General features: G+C 42.8%; 2 protein-coding genes across 2 annotated transcripts; both read right to left on the bottom strand.

The window, feature by feature from the left end:
- Nucleotides 1–221: 221 nt before the first annotated feature.
- LOC114562964 (zinc finger protein 235-like) lies at nucleotides 222–10884 on the bottom strand. The gene is made up of 2 exons (XM_028589681.1): nucleotides 10739–10884; nucleotides 222–2049 (listed from the first exon to the last, which is right to left on the bottom strand). The coding sequence occupies exons 1-2, from the start codon at nucleotides 10829–10831 to the stop codon at nucleotides 760–762; spliced, it is 1383 nt and encodes a 460-aa protein (XP_028445482.1). The 5' UTR covers nucleotides 10832–10884; the 3' UTR covers nucleotides 222–759.
- A 7652-nt stretch (nucleotides 10885–18536) lies between these two features.
- Nucleotides 18537–23853, bottom strand: LOC114563305 (exosome complex component RRP40-like). Its single transcript, XM_028590152.1, is given in 7 exon segments — nucleotides 18537–18867; nucleotides 18989–19044; nucleotides 19047–19118; nucleotides 19341–19349; nucleotides 22066–22240; nucleotides 22826–22975; nucleotides 23721–23853. Coding segments are annotated over 7 exon segments (534 nt in total). The 5' UTR covers nucleotides 23757–23853; the 3' UTR covers nucleotides 18537–18831.
- Between the last annotated feature and the right edge of the window lie 565 nt (nucleotides 23854–24418).

The following is a 24418-nucleotide window of genomic DNA, read 5'->3' as shown; positions in this document are numbered from 1 at the left end:
TCTTTTTTTTTTTCAGCGGCGTGCGACAAAGAGGAAACAGGAGGCCTGGATGAGTTCGCCGACAACGTGATGCCAGGACTCTCAGAATGACTGCAGGTCTCTCTGGTAAACTTGCCGGGTTAAGATGAGTTCTGTTATGGTGAATGAAAGGCTTGATCCGACGAAGTAGGTCATTGAATCAGATCGAAGCATTGACAGCAATGCTGCTGCCAGTTCTGCTGTTGTTTACCTTTTTCTTCTTCTTCTAGTCCGTAGAAAGAGCAGCGTTGCTAGCCTTTGCTCACTAGCACCACCACTGTTCAGGAGAAGACTGCAACTAGTGTCGCCACCACCAGCGCAGGTATAAATAGTCATGGCGATCTCATGACGTCACATTTGTACGCGCCAGCTGGGCTGCGTCCAGTATATAATCACCTTAAGGCCTCCTGTGACACAAACTAAGCGGTATGCTCTCTCTTTTATACCTCAGACTATCAGACAGCACAACAAGCACTTTAAACATATATTTTTGTACTTTTTTACACTGCATTTATGTATTGTATGATATATTGTATTTATTTTAATTGTATTTATGCTCTATTTTTTATGGGCATTAAGGCGTATGGGGTAAGGGGTATGAGCACTGTCATTTCCATTTTTATGGATGAAATAAATTTGACTTGACTGCTCTCTTTTGTTATCAGGGTAGTAAACAGCGTCTTGACTCACACTATTTGTTCCCTCTCTCCTCTCTAACAACAGCTTGGCTTTAGAACATGTTCAAGAGGAGGCAGTGTGAATGCGTTGGTGTTTTTTAAGGTTACTACTCTGAGAAAAGGTTTTCCCACATTGTTCACACCAGAACGGCTTCTCTCCAGTGTGAACACGTCGGTGGGATTTTAAGTTTTCGAACGTTGTGAAAGCTGCCTCACATTGTTCACAGCTGTACGGTTTATCTCCAGTGTGAATGCGTTGGTGTTTTTTAATGCTACTACTGTGAGAAAAAGTTTTCCCACATTGTTCACACCAGAATGGCTTCTCTCCAGTGTGAACACGTCGGTGGGATTTTAAGCTGCCTAACTCTGAGAAAGTTGCTCTGCATTGTTCACAGCTGTACGGCTTCTCTCCAGTGTGAATGCGTTGATGGACTTTAAGGTTACCACTCTGAGAAAAAGTTTTCCCACATTGTTCACACCAGAACGGCTTCTCTCTAGTATGAACACGTCGGTGGGATTTTAAGTTTTCTAACGTTGTGAAAGCTGCCTCACATAGTTCACAGCTGTACGGTTTATCTCCAGTGTGAATGCGTTGGTGGACTTTAAGGCTACTACTGTGAGAAAATGTTTTCCCACATTGTTCACACCAGAACGGCTTCTCTCCAGTGTGAATGCGTCGGTGGGATTTTAAGGTTTCTAACTGTGTGAAAGCTGCTCCGCATTGGTCACAGCTGTACGGTTTATCTCCAGTGTGAATGCGTTGGTGTCTTTTAAGGCCACCACTCTGGCAAAACATTTTCCCACATTGTTCACACCAGAACAGCTTCTCACCAGTGTGTACATGTTGGTGGGTCTTTAGGTGAGATGACCGTGAGAAAGCTGCCCCGCATTGTTCACAACTGTACGGTTTATCTCCAGTGTGAATGCGTTGGTGGACTTTAAGGCTACTACTGTGAGAAAATGTTTTCCCACATTGTTCACACCAGAACGGCTTCTCTCCAGTGTGAACACGTCGGTGGGACTTTAGGGAACTTTGAACGGTGAATGTTGCCCCACATAGTTCACAGCTGTACGGTTTATCTCCAGTGTGAATGCGTTGGTGGACTTTAAGGCTACTACTGTGAGAAAATGTTTTCCCACATTGTTCACACCAGAACGGCTTCTCTCCAGTGTGAACACGTCGGTGGGATTTTAAGGTTTCTAACTGTGTGAAAGCTGCTCCACATTGGTCACAGCTGTATGGTTTCTCTCCAGTGTGAACTCTCTGATGAATCTTTAAACTTCCAGATCTTCTGAAGGACTTGCCACAGTGCTGACAGCTGTGATATCCGAGTCCCCCTCTTCCTCTCCGTTTCTATAGAAACAGACAGAGAGTTAGATGCAATGGTGGAGCGATACACATGAAAACATACTTACATAAGATGTTTTCATGTGCCAACATGCCAATCCATGCTAACACATGCTTATATATGCTAACATGCTAACATATGTAAAAGTATGCACCTTTACAACAATTTGTTGATATTCTAAAAAAATCTTATTTAAAAAGTCATCAGTTGTAATTATATTTTGTCATTGTATTATTTGACAAACATCTAAAAAAGTGTTTTGAGGAAATCAACCCTTCAATGCTGCCTGGTCAGTTTGTGTTGGAATGTGAAGGGTTAAATGAATTGTCCACCTTTTGCTGCCTCTGCTGTTGCTAGGAAGAAGATGTTATGCTTTCAGCTCTGTGATTGGTGGTCCAGCTATACAGCTACAGAGGGAGAGTAGTTCCACATGAGCTCTGAGTAGAGACTTCCAGTGATCAGCAGCGAAGTTGGGTGCTGCGATATCCACGCCTTCGGCTATGCTAGCCGAATACAAAATTTCGCTCTTGACTGAATTCAAAACTTTTTCCAGAATTAATTCGGCATGGCGTTCTCAGAACTCGAAGCGAGGTTAGACAACATCCAGACTACTATATTGGATCACCAACAGTGTCTTTCAATCTTTGGAGACATTCGCTAACACCACAAGCCAGGACATGAAAACCGTGGAAGCTAAGTTAGCTACGGTGTTTGAGGTGAACGCCAGGCTACAAGCCAAATTTATCGATCTGGAAAAAAGAAACTGCGCAAAACAACATACTGTAAGGATAGTTGGCCTCCCCGAGAACATTGAAGGTGCTCAGCTGACACATTTTTTCCCCTCAACACTAGCTCCAAAACCAGGCCCTGGCGAGAATGCTTCTGGCTGTTGTGATGCGTTCCCACAGATTTCAGATCTGGGAGTTGGTTGTGCGTGAGGATATAAGGCAGTGGGGCAAGGTGAAATACAAAGGCTCCCAGATCCACATCTTTTAGGATAAGGCTACTCTCCCAAAATAGTCGAGCAAAGCTGTGCATACCGCAACATGAAGAAAGAGCTCTACAACCTGAGGCTGTTCAGGACTTCATCTCTTATCAGCGCCGACGCAACGTGGGACCCACTGAGGACTGATCTTGCCTGACAACCTAGTGGCTACGGTAAAGCTGCCAAGATAGCTGGTTTCTGATAACCCCGGGGCTAATTTAGCTTGATGGCTCTCGGCAACAGGCCACTGTTAGCAACCGGACAGCGAGGACATGCTAGGACCCTGCTTTGCTATGTACTGATCTGGTAAGACCACTCCTAGATTTTTAGCTGCAGGCTGCTAATGTTACCTCAAGTTTCTCTTATGTCTGTTTGTGTATTCACCTTCTATACTTTGACGACTTTACTTGCCTTAGCTGACGTGGATGGCGTTCAGAGCTAAACTGACTCTCTGCCCGGTTTCAACGGGGCCGCCGTAGGCCTCACATAGTCAAGGCTGCGGTGTAGCAACATATTTCTGCAATGGTTTTGTTTGATAAGAGTTTAGCTATGCGTCTCCTGTTCAAAGTTCAAGCAGCAACGTAAGGACAAACGTTTTGTGAATCTGCACTCTCGGGGATATTTCAATAAACTCTCTCACGCTAACTTTTCTTTTATTACGAGCTGCTGACTCATGTTATGCCTTGTCAGTACTGCAATCTTGTCCTTCTGCTTTTTCACATTGTCTTTACTTTTATTGTTATAACTGCCCATATAACAGTACCTCTATTTTCTTTTTTATTATTATTTCTTCTTTCCTTGATGCTCTTGAGACCCTGAATGCTGTTCCTTATGCACATTATGCTGTCAATCTGATGGCTTTTTTGTACCGTTATGTTCTGGTATTGGACTGATCTGTTGTTCTGGGAGTTTGGGAACACTTGGAACCCATTTAGATGTGTGGATAGCACATCGCTGTGCAATGGACACTCAAGGTTCAATTAGTTACTGGGGATATCAGGTCAGGGGACGCAGGTCTGCTCAATGCTCACATGATGCCTAATCCTGCCTGTCCTATGTGTGTATATATGTGGTTGTGTCTGTTTTCTTTTGTTCATGCTCTCTCTCTCTCTCTCTCTCCAACTCCTTCACACCGCCCTCCCTCTCACCTCCCATTACCAGACGTCGCTTCGTCTACTCACGTGATGACAGGAAGGTATGATCAGCACGAACAATGCAATTAGATTTATTTAATGGAATGTTAGGGGAGTAGGTGGCCCCACTAAGAGCGACAAGATTTTGGCCTACTTACAACAGCTCAGAGGTGACAAAAAGTTTTTCCAAGAGACCCACCTTTGAAAACACAGGTTACACGGCTGAAAAGGGGCTGGGTTGGTCACGTTTTTCACTCAAGACTCTACTAGCGAAGGATCACTATAAGCAATTCCTACACTCCCAAATCACTCTAGTCTTTGAGCTGAATGACCTGCCGGACACAAACAGAGGCGTACTATGGGAGGCTTCTAACGCCTATATCAGAGGACAGCTTATCTCCTTTGTTTCTAATTTAACAAGAGTTAAAATGTCCCAAACGGCGGACTCACTATGGAAAATTAAGGACATTGATGACAAACATGCGGCCAGCCCAGACCCTATCCTCTACAGAGAACGTCTAAGGCTGCAAACAGACTTTGACCTCTTGCATGAAGGTGTCCTGTCTCACTGCAGCGTGGCGGATGTTGTGGCCGTGGGAAGGAGAATAGTTGGACATTTCAAGCACTCTCAGCTGGCATACAGTCGACTGGAGGATGTACAGAAAGAGCTACCAGATGGAATTAAAATTTTTATATGATGCAAAGCTTGGTCGAGCAGAAGAGGGCACTAGGTGCTTATGCCGTTGATTTCGAGGTGATTTTGAGTTTCCAGCTACTTTGACGGCAAATCAGTGGGGAATTGGGGGAAAATATGATCACACTTCTCGCCCCCTTTGAGCAGCTGACCAGAGATATAAGTTCTGTAGAGGCCTCTGCTGCTGATGTCATCCCCGCGGTTGCGGCTGAGTGACACGGACAGAGGCGTGCAGACCACCAAAACTACCCTGCTGGAAGCCGCCAATCATTGCTTCAACGGCATGCATTGTGAAGCACTATATTCTGTTGCAACCATGATTGATGCGCGCTACAAAGACCAGTACTATGACGAGGAAAAAAAAGAGGAGTGCATCGTAGTTTGCGCCTGTTGCTCGAAGTTTTAGATGACATGAGTACAGAGGATCCCCCAGAGAAGAGGACCCTAACAGGATCACTGCTGGATATGTATGAAGAATTTCTGGAGGAGAATGTCATGTTTGAGGAGCAAGACAAGACCGAGGCCGTGTCACAGGTAAGCATCAAACATGCACAAATGTAGGTTATTTTTTTTTATATTTCACTTTAGGACTCAAAAGCATCCTATTTAATAATGCAACTTTCTTGATTATTATTCTGCAATGTCATAACATAGATAATAGCCTATTTATCATAATTCAGCCTGTGTTTTAAAAAAAACGTGCAACTAATAAATCATTTGATTTCTGGAAAAAAAAAAAACATTGGTGCTCTGTTAATGCCTAAAAAGCATAAAGTAAAAAAACAAAAAAAGTAAATATTTTGGTATTCTGTTACTTCACAGGTCATCTCATACCTGGCCAAACCCACAATTCCCAGGAACGACAGTCCTTTGGAGTCCTGGAAACACAACCAGGCCTGTTTCACTTCACTCATTCCTGCTGCACGCAAATACCTGTGTGAGTACTGCACAAGTGTTGACAGTGAACGGCTGTTTAGCATTGCCTCTGATGTGATAGACGAAAAGAGAAATCGAATGGACGGTGTTTATTTTAGTTAAACTTATTTTTGTAAAGAAAAACCTACCTCTGGTATTAAAAAATAGCTGAACAGAAGCCTAGGAGTTGTCAGCCTAGTTAGTTAGACTGAAAAGGTTTGCACGACTCAAGTTCAAGTGAAGGATCAAATGTCCTTGTATTTCTTTGCAATACAGAGTACACTGTTTGTCACTGAGTTGTAACAGGACTGTCTGTAGCTCACAAGACAGTATGTGGAGCTTGGTTTTAAGTTGGATTACTTTAAAGTGGGTCCTAAGGACTGAAGTGGAGGTCTGGACTACAGCTGCTTGTTTTGTGAACTTGACCACTGTAAGTTTTAGTACAATGTCAACTACTATGTCAGGGAAACATTTGGCAGACCTCTTCAAGTATGTATGTAAATTAGTTATTTGAAAATATCTTTTTATTTATTTTACTCCTAAGGACTGAAGTTTGAAGTCTGAACTTAAAAATAAAATGTGGCACTGGCGTATCAGTTATTCTCCTCCAAGTGAAATAATTTACCTATTAATCAGGGGGAATGTCTGTATACATTTGTAAAGTTATACATTTATGGTAGAATCCAATGTGGTTTGTCTTGTGTATGGCCTTATCTACAACACATGAGTGTAATAAGGTAAAGGTACTACAGGAAAGGTACTTGGATTTCTCTTTAGTAAAATGAAAGTGTATATATATATATATATATCTCAGGGGGAAAATGAGTATATACATCGATATCGGCCAAAATGAGTTTGAAGATATCGGCATATTGAATATCGGCCAAAATCCAATATCATGCATCCCTAATAAATCGATTTGGATCCGTGATCAATAAGTGCGTCTGGCAAGTTATTCCTCTATTCAGCCTCTCAGAGGCTACAAAGAAGTCTTAGATTGTCGACTATATTTGTCAACAAAAATACGACAAAACTGGAAGGAAACCACACGGACGCCCGGCAATTAGCGGAGAACGGTGGTGGCCCGACACCACCACACCCAACCAGTGGTATGTAACCTGTGTTTTGTACTGTGTTATGGCTTGTCTGAAACGCAGTGTGAACAGGTTACTGCCACTTGTTGAAGTTTGGTGTTGCTGTTGTTGCGGCCGGTTGATTGCTGCTGATCAGGTTTGTGTCTGCTGTGTTTGGAGAGGAAAAAAAGGGAAAAACTATTGAAGCTCTTAACATTGATGCAGAGACATTTGTTCCACATAAACTTGGAAAAGATGAACAAGGAAAACCAGCAACTGGAATTGCTGTTTTACACTTTGGAATACCAAAACAGAAAAGGGACAGACGATACCAGTTATCTCCAGCAGAGGCCCCCAGAGCTGATGAGACAGAGCCCAGTTCTAAATACTGGTACTACAGCGCCTCCAGTGGCTCATCACAGAGATGTCCATACACCTTTGTCCACTAACACTAACAGTGACCAGGACCACATGTTGTCTAGAATGGAAAAACAGAATGAGATAACAGCAATGCTGGTGCATCAGCAATGTCTTGCATCGCTGCCTAAGAGAGATATCCAAATATTTGATGGGGACCCTCTACAGTACCAGGCCTTCATGTGGTCCTTTGAACAAGAAGTTGAGGTAAAGACTGACAATGCTGAAGATTGCCGACATTTTCTGGAACAGTACACCAGGGGGAAACCACAACAACTGGCTCAGGCTATGCAAAGGCAAAGACTTTACTGCAACAATACTTTGGAAATGAGCAGATGATTGCTTCTGCGTATTTAGATAAGGTCTATTCATGGCCAACAATTAAATCTGAAGATGGAAAGGCTTTATAGGCATATAGGCTGTTCCTGCGTGGATGCTGCAACCCCATGGAGAATAGTGCATAGTGTGAATTGAATACTCCCGCCAATAGGATCACTTTCATTAAAAGATTGCCCTACAAACTGAGAGACAGGTGGCGTACGGTGTCATGTGACATCCAGGAAAGGCATCGCCGGAGAGCTAGGTTTGTTGATATTGTGAGTTTTATGGAGCGCCAAGTATAAACCACAACAGATCCTGTGTTTAGAAACCTACAGCATGCTCCAATGTTGGTGGCAAATAAAGAAGGCAGCAGGACAAAATCACCTGGCTTAAGACCTAAAGGAAGTTGGATATTGACCTGAGAAGACTTGGCTGTACTGCAAGGGTGGACACATGCGGGAGTTTTATACTCTACTGGAGAAGAAAGCTCAAAGTGAGAAGATTGATTTCCTGAAAAAGAATGGAGTTTGTTTCGTCTGTTTGTGTACTGGTCCCATCAGTAAGGAGTGCAGGAAACGCCTCTCTTGCAAAACATGCAGCGCAATATTTGAAGGAAATTGCCCAGTCTTCCCGAAAATACACCCGACGTATTAACAGCATTGAATTGTGGTGAGTAAACACATTATGTGAGGCTAGCCCTCCCCAACCTTAAAGTGTATCACAAAGCCTTTCAGCTACGGGCCCTCAGAGTGTGGATGGACCCCTCATCTACAGTCTCATAGAGAGAAATCGAGCAAAACCTCACTGGAAGTCTAAGACTGCAAGACCTCGCCTTTACAGGTGTGTGTCCAAAAAAAAAAAGAGTATGCTAGCCTATATATGGCCCTATTATCACCAACACATTGATCAACTTTAAACAGGTGGAGGAGCGACTACGCTACACCAATAAGTGGCATTTAAACACCCCAATTTGGCACAACATGCACTTAATGTCTGGTAACAAACCTTTTGCTTGTAAGCAGTGGCGTGACAGAGGTATTTATACTCTAGACCAGTTATTCTATGGTGTAAGTATATTGAGTTTTGAGGACATGAGAGCTAGCTTTGAGATCCCTAGGTCATCCTTTTTCCTTTATCTTCGCTTAAGGTCAGTCCTAAAATGTTATGGAGCACAATGGGGGAACAGTCTTGAGACTCACCCAATCATTAAATGGCTTGTTGATTTTCCTGCCAGAGGATTAGTGTCCAGGATTTATGCTAAACTGATGCAATTATCCGTAGGAGAAATCCCAATAGTAAAGAAATGGGAGCAAGAGCTGAGCCCGGAGGGGAACGTAATTAATTGGGAGACAGTTTGGGACATTTCCCACTGTTCCAAGAACCCAAATCACCAGCCGATCCACCTCAACATATGGCATAGGACATATTGGACACCTCAGAAGAGATACGTCTCTAAAGTCATTCCTACTCCCTGAACAAACTGTAACTTTCCTGCACATGGTCTGGGAGTGTGAACAGGTGCATGAGTTTTGGAATAAACAACATCAATAATATCTGATGTGATAGGATGTCGAATTCCTACTGACCTGATTGTTTAGTTACTTAATGACGACTCTAAATTACACCTGCTTGGAAGACAGAAGAAAGTTTGGTTAGCCGGCTCAACAGCAATCAAGAAAATTATAGCTCAGCGCTGTGTAAAACAGTGGTTGGTGTATTTTCTAGACATAGTTATGCTTGAGCTCTCTACAGCAAGAATTAACTATAGACCTATGGAAAGGTGGAGCAGCACAGGTATCAGTCCTAATGACCTCAGCATCACAAGACGTAGAGGAGAGGGACTAGGAAAGGTGGGATTTATGTTTTTATTTTCTTTCTTTCTTTTCCTCGGGACTGCAGAGCGTGTGGGGTGGGAGAGGGTCGTTGTTCTTGTTCGAGTGTGTATGTCTGTTCTGATGTTAGAAATGAAAAAAATAATAAAAAATTGATTTAAAACAAAAAATTATTAAAAAAAACATACAGTAAAAACTGGCAGTTTTTAATAAGGATATTGTCTTGGTCATTCTGAACAAGAATTAACTGAAAATATCATCAAACCTATGAAGGAAATTTTTTTATAAGTGTATTAATATGAGGGGGAAAAGTATTGAGTTAGGCCATTACCATATGGAGGATTTAGGAATTAATTTCTTAATAAACTGTAGAGTAAAAACTCATGATATTTAGCATGGGGATAATAAAGTAGTAATACAGCACAACGTTTACGACATGCGTTTTGGGTGGCTTCAGCCCCCGTAGGGCCCGTACCGTAAGTACACTACTTAAGCGCAAGAAAATCCATTCGGCGGCTGGCTGGACAGCAGTGTGCTGGCTGCTTTCTCGCCAAAACCAGCCGATACAAAGACAGCTTCTTTCCCCAAGCAGACTTCCTAGTACAGACATTTGATATTCTATTCTACTCCAGGGTTTCACCTCGTCCCTATTGGTGGGCTGGGGCCAGGATCCTTTCCTTCAGCTATAAACATATAGTTCCCCTGTGACCCCTCCCCTTGTTAAGAGATGTCTAACCAACTGATGGGGCAACCCCCTGTTTTTATGGCCACATTCCTTTCTACTCTGAGAGAGACTGTTTGACTCCCTTCACCTCTCTCTCCCTCTCCACCTAAACACATTTCAGAAGACATTAGGATTGTCTTTTAATCAGGGCCTTGGTGTATCCTTAGCATGTTAACTTGTTTTATTTCTTCACACATTCCTGCTCTTATGTCGTCTACTTTGGTATTTATTAGTCAAGCATTGTCATAACTATCTTCATAGCGCTGTGTTCACAAAGCACTAAAACGGTTTCATTTCCTATACATTCTTCACAATAAAAGCCCCTGGTGACTTTGTTACATGCATGCTTTTATTTTGATGAGGAAACACATTACAAGCAGTAACTTAACAAGAGTCCTCTAAACGGAGCCCAAATGTAAACCAAAGCAGATATCAACTAGAAACTAAACTAAGCCCAGAGATTCAGTTAGAAGCTCCAAACGGACTGAGAGCTGAACACAGCGAGCATGTGTGCTAATGGCCATAGAGCCCCCCCATGTTGTTTCCATGAGAGTCGGCCATCTTGTGTCTTTAGTGTGCTTGTTGTGTCCTAACACTGACCTGAACACCGCTGCTATCAGAGGCCGAGCCTGCTGCTGCTCTTCTGGGGACCTTGTTGCTCCGCTGCTCCGGCTTCTGCTGCTCCTCCTCCATTCCGCTCTTGTTCTGGTCCTGGTCCTGGTCTCGGAGATCCAGCAGCTCTCTACTGGGTCTCTCTCTCTCTCTGTAACTCTCTGTCTGCTCTCTGAGAGCTGAGCATGTCCCCCTCTAGCCTCTCCCACATCCCTCCCCCCTTCTTTCTAAACCCCAGTAACCTTTTTAGTAGATACACAGAGCATATATCACACATACTAAAATATATAGAAGATTAAAATAAATACTACTATATAATACTTGATTCTTATACAAAGAGATTAAGTTCTAAGCAGACTGTAAGAGTATATGCTGCCAAAGCAATAAAGGATTAATAAATGCAAAAGTTATACAAAATTCAAAAGCACTTTAAGATTGTAGTATACTAAGTTCCAGATTCAAGGCAGTGCAATCACTAAACAAGCCCACTGGAAGAGGTTATGTTAGCAACATAATCATAGAAGGTAAATACTGTCAGATAGTAGGAAAGAAGAGGGGGGTACTTGCAGTTTCAGACAGTAGAACGTGTGTACCATGACCCCCCCGGTACACACACAACACTTATTCCATAATTACATTACCATTCTTCTCTCTATTTATATTCAGGCCTGTAGACAGGGAGCTGGTGTATGTGTCTCTCTCTGAGTGTGTGTTTCTTTGTGTGTGTGTCTGTCATGAGTCTCTGTGTGTGCCTCTGAGTGTGTGTGTTTCTCTGTCTGTGTGTCGAAAAAAGTCATAGTATAGTATGTATGCTAACACACGGCTAACTAGCACCAGCAAGACTACAACCAAACAGGAGGGCTGTGGAATGGGTAACAAATCAACAAGTGGTAGTCCTCCCTGGAACTCTTTTGGTGCAAAGCCTAAGAGTAAATCATTTTCCTGGGAAATGGGAGGACGACTAACGGGCAGGACACAGCGCCCTGAGATTTGTGATACGACCGGCTGGCCTGCATTACCACCCAGGCAGAGCGCCTCTTCAACCCCTGTACTTAGCAGGACACAGTCGTGGACAGCTCTAAAAGGGAAAATCAGCAACAAAATGCCTCCCCAACAACTGAGTGTGCAGGTGAAGAACAGATTTGCTCCTCTGCTGCAGGACCCTGGACATGACCTGGATTACATCTCATCGTCACACAGCAGGGTAAGGACTGAGAGCAATTCTAAAAGTAAAAAGCTACAGGGAAAGCTAATGACTGGGCCCCAAACTCTGATTGTGGGTGACTCTGCTGTAAAAGATATCAAAAGCAGTAAAAACACCAAAATACTCTGTTTTCCCAAAGACATGGTGTCTGACTTGGCCCAAAGAATCCCAGATATCGTAGCAGCACACCCAACTGTGAAGAACATTATACTGCATATAGGGTCAAATGATGTTGTAAAGCAAGAGTCTGAAGTGCTGAATCATGAGTTTATGAATCCATTGAACACAGTCAGCTCCATGAATGTGAAGGTGTTTGTCAGTGGCCCTATACCGCCAGTCAGAGGAGGAGCTGAGAGATTCAGCAGACTGTTGGCACTGAACAGATGGCTTTCAACCGCATGTTCTAACAACCATTCTCTGCAGTTCATTGACAATTTTAAAATTTTCTGGGACCGCAGACATCTTTTTAAAGCAGATGGACTATTCCTTAACAAGCCAGGAGTAAAGCTGTTCACCTCTAACCTACTTTACTTTCTGCACCACACATCTGCTCCCTCGGCCAAGGACATGAGACAAGATGAAACGAAACAAAAGGAAGACACAACAAAGTGCGGCAGTGATCCACCACAGCCCCCACCTGAGCAAAGATTTGACCATGGGAAACCACAGAGCGAAGACGAGAAATCTCAACCCCCCTTCTCACCCGTCCAACACTCCTCAAACCCCCTTACCAACCCCGATGCCTTTGAGGACCAATCGCTCTCCCATTCACCTTTTCCCCTGTTTCCCCCTGCCACATGTTGGGGTTCACTGACCGGATGGAGCAGCTGGTAGATGCTGGAATCAAGTTTGCCCCAATGCCTCCTCCCATCATACCCCCCAGCATCAAACTGACCCTGTTTTGACTCAACCACTGAAAGTAAAACGCCAGGCACCTCTGCCCCCTCAAGGACGGCAGTGAACTCCTTCTCCCCAGACTGATAAGGATGCTTGTGTACAAAATGCAACAAGCATTAACTGATATGGGCCGGGTCCAGGTTGCATGCCTAGTGGCACTCATGACTCTTTTCAGGACAAGCCTGGGCCCTGTGTATTAAACTCTTCTTCAATCTATGTTGTGATAGGTAATAGAAAAATAATGGTGAATCTGCTAAGTAAGAAGAAGCACTTAACTGCCAACTTACCAAATTTAGCATCCATTCCTCGTCAGTAACTACCTGTCCCAAAAAATTATTTTAACACACTAACACTAGCCTTACTAAATGTCAGTTCTTTGGCGGGTAAATCATTTTTAATCAATTATTTTATTATTAAGCACAATCTTGATTTTATATTTTTAACTGAATCCTGGTTAGACCATAATAACAGTGCTGCTGTTCTCATTGAGTCAGCCCCCCCTAACTTCAGTTTTATGAGTGAGAATAGAGTGAATAAGAAAGGAGGTGGAGTCGCCATCTTGTTTAATGACTCATTCCAATGTACTCAAATGTCTTATCGAAATTTTTCTTCTTTTGAATATGTGGCTCTTCAGCTGAAGTCCACCCCTCAACCTATATTTCTAAATATCTACAGGCCACCTAAATACTGTGCAACCTTCTTTGAGGACTTTACTGAACTGTTGTCTATAATCTGTATTAATTTTGATCGTGTAATTATTGCTGGTGATTTCAACATTCATGTTGACAACCCCCAGGACTGAGGGACCAAAGAACTGTGTTGTGTTTTTGAGAGCTATGGACTGACTCAGCATGTGACACAGCCCACGCACAATAAGGGGCACACTCTGGACTTGATTATCTCCAAAAACAACAGTTTTGATGCCTTCCAGTCAGGTTTTCGACCACACCACAGCACCGAGACGGCTCTTATTAAAGTCTTTAATAACATCCACTTAAACACAGTTAGTGGCAAAATTTCAGTCTTAGTATTACTTGATCTCAGTGCTGCATTTGATACGGTAGACCATGACATATTACTAGACCGGTTGGAAAACTGGGTTGGTCTTTCTGGCTCTGTACTAAAGTGGTTTGAGTCTTATTTAAAGAATAGGGACTACTTTGTGTATATAGGGAATTATGCATCTGAGCATACAAATATGATGTGTCCCAAGGCTCAGTTCTGGGGCCTCTCCTGTTCAACATCTACATGCTTCCACTGGCTGAAATTATGGAAAACAAAAAAATAAGTTACCATAGTTATGCAGATGACACACAAATTTATATGACCTTATCGCCAGGGGACAGAGGTGTATAAAGTACTAGAGACAAGTGCAAGTAGTTTATTTTAAAATGTACTACTCAAGGACTGAAAGTAAAAGTACAAGTATTGTGTTATTTAATTATTAAAAAAGCAGTCAAAAGTTTGAATATCATATTGTTTATATTATTCAAATGTTTAGCCAATGGCTGTAGCCAAAGGAATTAACAAATATTAAATATATTATAACAACTATTAAATATATTAAAAATAACAAATATTAATTATATTTTCAGCACAGCACAAGCTAGTAACATGTGTGACGTATGGGAAAGTTAGCAAGCTAGCAACATCCAGATAAACTAGATCAGCTTCACATCACAGGGTCAAACATCCAGATAAACTAGATCAGCTTCACATCACAGGGTCAAACATCCAGATAAACTAGATCAGCTTCACATCACAGGGTCAAACATCCAGATAAACTAGATCAGCTTCACATCACAGGGTCAAACATCCAGATAAACTAGATCAGCTTCACATCACAGGGTCAAACATCCAGATAAACTAGATCAGCTTCACATCACAGGGTCAAACATCCAGATAAACTAGATCAGCTTCACATCACAGGGTCAAACATCCAGATAAACTAGATCAGCTTCACATCACAGGGTCAAACATCTAGATAAACTAGATCAGCTTCACATCACAGGGTCAAACATCCAGATAAACTAGATCAGCTTCACATCACAGGGTCAAACATCTAGATAAACTAGATCAGCTTCACATCACAGGGTCAAACACACAGATAAACTAGATCAGCTTCACATCACAGGGTCAAACATCCAGATAAACTAGATCAGCTTCACATCACAGGGTCAAACATCCAGATAAACTAGATCAGCTTCACATCACAGGGTCAAACATCCAGATAAACTAGATCAGCTTCACATCACAGGGTCAAACATCCAGATAAACTAGATCAGCTTCACATCACAGGGTCAAACATCCAGATAAACTAGATCAGCTTCACATCACAGGGTCAAACATCCAGATAAACTAGATCAGCTTCACATCACAGGGTCAAACATCTAGATAAACTAGATCAGCTTCACATCACAGGGTCAAACATCCAGATAAACTAGATCAGCTTCACATCACAGGGTCAAACATCTAGATAAACTAGATCAGCTTCACATCACAGGGTCAAACACACAGATAAACTAGATCAGCTTCACATCACAGGGTCAAACATCCAGATAAACTAGATCAGCTTCACATCACAGGGTCAAACATCCAGATAAACTAGATCAGCTTCACATCACAGGGTCAAACGGTTAACATTCAGGACTCACTGCAGACTCAAACAACTCAGGAATAGCTTCATCTGTTGCAACAACAGCTAAATAGAAAGAGTACAAACTTACATTGTCTCCGACTTCTGAACGGGCAACCGTAATGAAAAGAAACAAGACGCAATCTGAGATTTCTTACATACAGTAAATTATGTACGTAACTAACGTAGCCGTAACTACACACACTGTAACCTACACAGTCTCCGTAGTGTGAGGAATTCACAACGGTAACGAGTAACGATGCAGCACAAATTTATCTCATCGAAAATATGTATTCAGGTAAAAGTGGAAGTAGGAGAAAAAAAGAATACTCCAGTTGAGTACAGCTACAGCCTTTTAGTACTTAAATACAGTAGTGAAGTGTAGTAATGGACTCAGACCTGAATTTTAAAAGCCACATTAAGACAATAACAAAGTCAGCCTATCACCACCTTAAAAATATATCAAGGGTTAAAGGCCTTATGTCTCAGCAGGATCTGGAAAAACTGGTCCATGCTTTTATCTTCAGTAGACTTGACTACTGTAACGGTGTCTTTACAGGTCTCCCTAAAAAATCAATCAGACAGCTGCAGCTGATTCAGAACGCTGCTGCTCGAGTCCTCACTAAGACCAGGAAAGTGGATCACATCACTCCAGTACTGAAGTCTCTACACTGGCTTCCAGTGCCTCAAAGAATTGATTTCAAAATACTTTTACTGGTTTATAAATCACTAAACGGTTTAGGGCCAAAATACATTTCTGATCTGCTACTACATTATGACCCCCCCAGACCTCTCAGGTGGTCTGGGACAGGTCTACTACACTATGACCCCCCCAGACCTCTCAGGTGGTCTGGGACAGGTCTACTACACTATGACCCCCCCAGACCTCTCATGTGGTCTGGGACAGGTCTACTACACTATGACCCCCAGACCTCTCAGGTGGTCTGGGACAGGTCTACTACACTATGACCCCCCCAGACCTCTCAGGTGGTCTGGGACAGGTCTACTTGTTGTCCCCAGAGTCAGGACTAAACAGGGGGAAGCAGCGTTCAGTTTTTATGCTCCACATATCTGGAACAAACTCCCAGAAACCTGCAGGTCTGCAGCAACTCTCAGGTCTTTTAAATCAAAGCTAAAGACCTTTTTGATCTTTACTATCTTTAAATAACTGTTCATTTGTTATACTGAAGTTGAAATTGATGACACTGTATGTCACTCGATAACTGCTCTTTGTACTGCGCTGTAACTTTTATTGGCGTATTTTATCTCAGTTCTTTAAATTCTTATACTGCACTGTCAATTTATTCTTGTCTTTTAACATTTTTTAATCGTTTTCTAAGTGCTCTTTAATGTTTTATGTAAAGCACTTTGAATTGCTGCCTAGAAAAACATTCATACTAAAACATCGTAGTAAAGTATGTTGAAAAGTCATAGTATATGGGTAAGACTTATGTTGTGGCTGCTGTAATTTTGTATTTATTCTTTATTTTCTGCAAAGTAGAGTACATTGTGCGTGAACATGTAAATAAAAAATAGTGAAGAATATATTTTGTAGATTAGTAGAAGGCCTGAAGCCATGCTGACCCTGTTCTCTCTGGGAGTGATAAGACATGTGGAGGGGGATCTGGAACAGAATGAACCCAGGAAATACTGGACCCAGGAGGAAACAGTCTCTGGTCTGAGAACAAAGGTGTAGTCATGGAAACAGGACCCCTGGACCAGGTGACCTGATAGCAGCACCACGTACCGTTGGGAGAAGGGGGGGCCAGGAGAGGATAAGAGAGAAGGAAAAAATATCATAAAAAGTGATGAAAATGAAAAAGTCCCAAAAGGTCATAGTTTATGGGTCAGACTTATGTTGTGGCTGCTGTGATGTTTCATTTATTCTTTATTTTCTGCAAAGTAGAATATGTTGTGTGTGAACATGTAAATGAAAAATATCATAGTATGTCAGAAAAAAAAGTCATAGTATAGTATTTTGGAAAGTCATACATGGGAAAGATTTTACATGTTTTATTGTAAATATATAAAACAACATGGATCAGTATGTGTTTTTATTAGTAAAAAGAAAGATTCTTTTAGCGAAAATCAAACAGCTGAACCCAGATACTGGGGGGCCAGCCACCAGGGGGCGATCCAGAGGATTTTACTTCACTTCTACAGCGTTATCTTCTGAGCAGGTGGGATGTGTTGTAGATTTTAGATTCACTTTAGAAGTCCATTAGTCTGGATCGCACCAGACCAAGATCAATCATTTAAGATTTAAGATTGAACATTAGTCTGGGGAGTCGGTTTGTATTTTCTCTGCACAAGAGTCGTGATCAACGGGCATAGTTCAAATGACTCTGGAGGAAGTGGCTGCAGGTGTGACAATAGACAGTATATAATGGAGCAATAGACCCCGTGTCTCTGGACAAAGACCAGTGAAGGCTATTAGAAGCACTTTTCCGGTGATGGCCAGCTTTACTGCGCAGCCTCCAACTGAGAGAATGTGACGTGAGCAACGTGTCTGAAAGTGTGAAGTCTTCTGGTAGCTGTGAGAGAGAAATCTCAATAATTCCCAATCTTACAGAGACGGAGAGTGTAGGTATATGTAAGGAGATAACATAGACACAGGCTAATTACTGATCACTAACATGCTAGTTAACATTAGTAATTACTGATCACTAACATGCTAGTTAACATTAGTAATTACTGATCACTAACATGCTAGTTAACATTAGTAATTATTGATCACTAACATGCTAGTTAACATTAGTAATTAAACCTAAACATCTCATGTAAGTCGAAACTGCCTGTGAGCTTCTCCTGTACTATACGGTAATTCCTCTACTGTGTGACAGTAAGTCTCGTGGTTATGACCCAATCGTTAGCCTATTGTTATAAAAGCGTCTGCTACGGAGCCATAACGTGAGCTACAAGGTAATGGAGCCTTTTATACATTGTTGTGTTTCTTTAGAAATAAACAACGGAGAAATAGAGTCTTTAAACGCTTCAGATGTAAAGTTATTCTCAGTCAAGTGACGTAAAAAAAAATGGCGGTCAGCGGAATGCTAACAGGAGGTGATGGCCAGTTAGCAACAAAATGGCGCCATAGATGGCTCGAGTTCTGAAGCGAAGCTGACCCCCTTGGGTGTGATGTGTTGTAGATTTTGTATTCACTTTATCGGTCTATGCTTTGACCCCGGCTTTACAGCTCCTGTCTCTGGGGGGCCATCATGGTGTTATAGAGCCCCCTGTACCTCCTCCTGAACAGCTCCTGTCTCTGGGGGGCCATCATGGTGTTATAGCGCCCCCTGTGCAGCCCTCCTGAACAGCTCCTGTCTCTGGGGGGCCGTCATGGTGTTATAGCGCCCCCTGTGCAGCCCTCCTGAACAGCTCCTGTCTCTGGGGGGCCGTCATGGTGTTATAGCGCCCCCTGTGCAGCCCTCCTGAACAGCTCCTGTCTCTGGGGGCCGTCATGGTGTTATAGCGCCCCCTGTGCAGCCCTCCTGAACAGCTCCTGTCTCTGGGGGGCCGTCATGGTGTCACAGCTCTGCAGCAGGTTGGTGATGACGGCGTCTGCTGAACGCTGGACGACCGGACCCACAGGCGGCCGTTCATCCCGACCACCAGCTCGCGGGGAAGAGGGTCTGCAGGTCAGAGAGGACCTCGCTGTGGGGGACAGCAGCCTGGAACAGAGACACATAGTCTCATTAGAGAGGGGGAGTGGGGGGGGGACAGCAGCCTGGAACAGAGACACAGTCTCATTAGAGAGGGGGGGACAGCAGCCTGGAACAGAGACACATAGTCTCATTCGAGGGGGGGGGCAGCAGCCTGGAACAGAGACACACAGTCTCATTAGAGAGGGGGGGGACAGCAGCCTGGAACAGAGACACAGTCTCATTAGAGAGGGGGGCAGCAGCCCAGGCCCTAGTGTGCTCGTGTTGAGTTTGTATTATGGTTGTGTTATGTCGCTGGTCTAAATGTCGTCCGTGTCATATGTAAATTGGAGGGTGGATTTCCCGTGGGTTATATTGCCTCTAGTGGGGATTGTGGAGATGCTCCTGCCATCGTTTTGGGGAACTTCATTCATTGTCACTTGGACACTGTACTACCTGGATTTAGTCAGATGGTTAAAAATGGGACAAGGAAGGACAGAATACCCTTGACAAATGCTATGTGAATGTTAAAAATGCTTATGATTCCAGAATCAGACCTCCTATTGCAAATTCGGATCATAATGTGGTTTATCTCATTCCTACTTACAAAACAAAAGAAAAGGTTGTAAACCAGTAGAAAGAGAAATAAGACAATGGTCTCCTGAAGCAAGAGAGATGCTTAAAGCCGGTTTTGATCTGACCGATTGAGAATTATTCCATAATCAAAATTCCCTAGATGAAACTACTACAGTTATCACTGATTATATACATTTTTGCGTACAATTGGTCATTCCTACTAAAAGAATAAAGCTATATCCAAACAATAAAAGGTTTGTGTCTAAGGACATTAAGGGTATTATAAATTCAAGGAAGGTGGCATTTAAAAACAAATATACCATCACAGGCAAACAATCAGACACAGATTTGAAAAACAAACTCAGGGAGGCCAAACAGGTACACAGAAATCAGCTGGAGGAGACATTCAAAGAAAGAAACCCCAAAAGATTATGGGACAAGATGAAAAAAATGACTCTCCTTCTAATAAACCCATTGTGACAGGCAATTATTTTATGTTTGCAAATGAGCTAAATGATTTGCTTCTGTCACTTTGACTCTACTGACCACTGTGAGGAATGTGTAAATGTAATTAAGACTATCACACCCTCTGACACTGAGAGGATTGTCAAAACTGGGGAGGAGGTCAGGGGTACTTTCCAGCCCACAACCCAAATATTAAAATCTGTGCCAGGGAATTAGGCCCTGTGTGGCAACCCATCTTTCAGTCGTCAGTGGACACACACACCATCCCAATAGAGTGGAAAACATTGCATATTAGGCCCCTACCTAAAAAACAAAGTCTTAAAGAATATAATGATTTTCGGCCAATAGCCCTTACATCTGTGATCATGAAGTCACTGGAAAAGATCATGTTTCAACATCTTAATAAATATCTATGGAAGCAACAAGACTCATTTTAATTTGCGTATAAACAAGGCTGTAGTACAGAGGATGCAGTGGTTACACTGGTGCACCTCAGCTCCAAACATCTTGACAAACCAAAAACATACAGTATGTCAGGGCTCTGTTTCTTGATTTCTCATCTGCATTTAATACAATTTCAACCAAATTCATTTTTATCAAAAATGACTCAGTTTCAGATTAATCCTTATCTTATTCTTTGGTATTACTCATTTCTCTCAGAGAGGGTTCAGCTAGTCAAAGTAAATGACAAACTCTCTTCTCCAAAGACTAAAACTAATGTTGGAGTACCCCGGGGCTGTATCAGCTCCCCTGTGTTGTTCACTTTATATACCTCTGACTGCACCTCTACTTTACCAAATCAGTTTCTGTTAAAGTTCTGCGATGACTCCACTCTCCTGACCTTGTTGAACAAAGGTGATGACCCTACACTGTATCAGGGCAATGTGGATTGGTTAGTTAAGTGGTGTGATAACAATGCTCTCATTATTAACATTGTGAAGGAAATCATTTTTGGAATAACCCCGAATTGTCAACTCTCCTCAGTGAAGATTCATAACTCAGAAATCAGTAAAGTCTAAATATTTGGGTGTCATGATAGACTGAGATCCTTTGGAGCTAGTAGTCAAATCATTTTTGTTTTTCACATCAGTAATTCAGAGTATCATGCTCTACTGTAGTACTGCTTGGCTAAGTAGCCTATCAGATAAAAATAAAACAAAGCTATTTAATCAGATTAAAATTTGCTTATTATTATAGGATATATAGGACCACCTGTAGCATACGTCTTTCAGGAGGCTCAGAATAATAGTATGCTTAGACTGGCCAGAAATATCTCAAATGACTCCTCACATGTCTTGCACAGTGAATATCAGCTTCTGCCTTCAAACAGACGCTGTAGAGTTCATTCTTTTAATCACACCAGACTTAAAAACTCTTTCATACACCAATCTATCCTGTTGTTAAACCAGCTACATTAAATCCAGTGCAATACTCATAATGTACTGCCCCTACCAGCTAGGGGTGGGGGAAAAAATTGATACAGCATAGTATCGCAATATTTTCCGTGGCAATACTGTATCGATCTTTTATTATATATGTGTTGGTCAGTTTGACAATCCCATTTTGCAGCAATAAAAGTAAAGTGAGATGAACAAACAGAGAAATGTATCTTTTTAGATAAAACAGATGTTGACAAAGTTTTATTTTGAGGAGATAATTTGAAATTGGGAAAAAAGGTAATAAATTGCAATATATAGCAGAATATTGCAGTAGCTTTAAAATCGCAATAATATCGTATCGTGATTATATCGTATCGTGAGGCCTCTGGTGATTCCCACCCCTACTACCAGCAGGGCAGCATAGCCATGTAATACTGTCTATTTACAGAGGGTATTTAAATGGATGTCTGATCCTTTCTATGTTAACTGTTAGCCCACAGTAGTACAAGAATATGTACCGGTATGTAAAAACAACACCGACCTCCTGGCCAGTCCCAGAGACACGGTGAAGAGCAGCCCCCCGGCTCCAAACACTCCCATCCCATTGGCTCGTCCTGAACTGTCCACACACACCAGCTCCGGCTCCATGTCCCGATTGGCTACGACGAACTGGGAGAACACCAGGTCGCCCACCTACACACACAGACACACACACAGAGACACACAGACACACACACAGAGACAGAGACAGAGACACACACACACACACACACACACATAGTGTAAAGAAATTACAAAAAAAGCGACAAAAACCTCAGAAACTGGTCCAAAAAACATGACTTTTTCTTTTTTTAAAGTAACAAAAACGTGGGGGGGAAACAGTAAATACGTCGTAATAATGCACCTGGACGTCTCTGTGTCCTCAGTATCTCACCTGGACACCTCTGTGTCCTCTCAGTATCTCACCTGGACATCTCTGTGTCCTCTCAGTATCTCACCTGGACATCTCTGTGTCCTCTCAGTATCTCACCTGGACATCTCTGTGTCCTCTCTGTATCTCACCTGGACACCTCTGTGTCCTCAGTATCTCACCTGGACACCTCTGTGTCCTCTCAGTATCTCACCTGGACATCTCTGTGTCCTCAGTATCTCACCTGGACATCTCTGTGTCCTCAGTATCTCACCTGGACATCTCTGTGTCCTCAGTATCTCACCTGGAAACCTCTGTGTCCTCTCAGTGTCTCACCTGGACATCTCTGTGTCCTCTCAGTGTCTCACCTGGACGTTGGGTCGGTTCCTCTTGGTGGCGCCCTCAAACGCCAGGTAGGACAGAGACGCCTGCTCACTTCCTCCAAAGTCCACCTTGAAGACGTCTCCGGATTTAACCGTCACGATGCCGATGACGGTCTCTCCTTTAGCGGGGACATACTGAGGACAGAGAGGGACACACTCAACTCCCAGCATGCACCGCTACAACACCTGGCTTCTCTTTATGTGATTATGTAAAGCACTTTGAATCGCCCTGTTGCTGAAATGTTGCCTTCTCTTTACAGAGATGTTCACTTGAGTCTATTTATTTCCTCACTTTTTAAGATTTGGCTTGAAGACAGGCTTTTATTGTGACCTGCTGACCTCCATTTAAATATATACATTTTAAAATTTGACAGGATTTTGTTCGACGGACTTCATTTTCAGAACAAAAACTAATAACGCCTATTAATGGCTTTGGTCTTCTGATTAATTCGGGGAGTATCTGGTTCACCTTGCAGAACTTTACTCCTAAATAATCTCAACTTTTCAGAAATGTTTTTTATTTTATTGATCAGGTCCGCTGGGATTTCTTCCCGCCGACCGCTGGAGCGCGCAGCGAGCAGAAATCCCAGCGGACCTGATCAATAAAGTTTCATTTTAACGGCACAAAGCGCGACTTAATAACATTATCTTCAACCCGAAATCACTACTGACTCATAATGATTTACATTCAGTCTAAAAGTTGTGTCATATGAGGAGTGAACGCGTGCTGTCATGAAGAAACCTTAAATGCAGAGTTTTGTGAACGGACCTTGCATGTTGTAGAAGTAGAAGCTCCTGCTGATAAACAGCCATAGATATAAACACATATATATTTACACATTTCTATCTATGATAACCAGCCCCTCCTGTGCTGTCTCACCCTCCTCTGCTGGGAGTCCTTTAAACCGGAGAACATGGCGGAGACTCCACAGCTTCTCTCTCACATGGGTTGTTGTTGTTGTTGTTCCGGGGACTGATATCACTGGGACACACAGGAAACAGGAAACAGGAAGCTCAGCCTGCAGCCTGCAGCGCCCTCTGCGGGAAGCGATATTACGAATCCAGCCCATGCTCATGCCAGGTCGTTATATAGTCACGTTATTGTAATCTATTAAGTCGTGGACAGGTTACGTAAATGCCGTTTTTTTCGTGTGGTCATTACGAAATTGAAAGCAATGCATTTTAATGGGAAGCATATTTCGTGATCCCAGAACGAAAGCGAGTAGCGAGTAGTTGATAAGGCGAAAGTCCGCGTAGGGATGTTGGTCGGGGTGGTGGATGGGTCAGAAAACAGAAAACACAGGACTTTCACCCCGGAGACCGGGGATCGCGCCCCGCGTGTGGCAGTTCCTTTGTCGGCGTGTCCCGTGTGTGGCGGTTCCTTTCCCCGTTCTTTTTTTTTCCTAACCCCAACCGTCTCGTTATTGTGGTGTTTCATTTCCCCGTTGTTGTGTGCCCCTGCGCGGGTCGCGAGTGGCGGCCCGTCCTGTTGTTTTAGCCGGCGTGTGGCGCCTCATTTCCCCTGGCGAGGGAGTGTCGCAACTAAAGTGTCCAAAGACTTTATTACTCCATCAGATA

Source organism: Perca flavescens, chromosome 10 (genome assembly GCF_004354835.1).
Source record: "Perca flavescens isolate YP-PL-M2 chromosome 10, PFLA_1.0, whole genome shotgun sequence".
Lineage (NCBI taxonomy): Eukaryota > Metazoa > Chordata > Actinopteri > Perciformes > Percidae > Perca > Perca flavescens.
The sequence above is the reverse complement of the archived record's forward strand: the minus strand, read 5'-3'. Positions and strand labels throughout refer to the sequence as shown.

Bases quoted from the DNA above. Each gene is read 5' to 3' on its own strand.
- LOC114562964 (XM_028589681.1), bottom strand. From the start codon at position 10,831: ATGGAGGAGGAGCAGCAGAAGCCGGAGCAGCGGAGCAACAAGGTCCCC. The intron at 2,050-10,738 runs GTCAGTGTTAGG...CTGTTTCTATAG, and splicing joins CTGATAGCAGCGGTGTTCAG to AAACGGAGAGGAAGAGGGGG.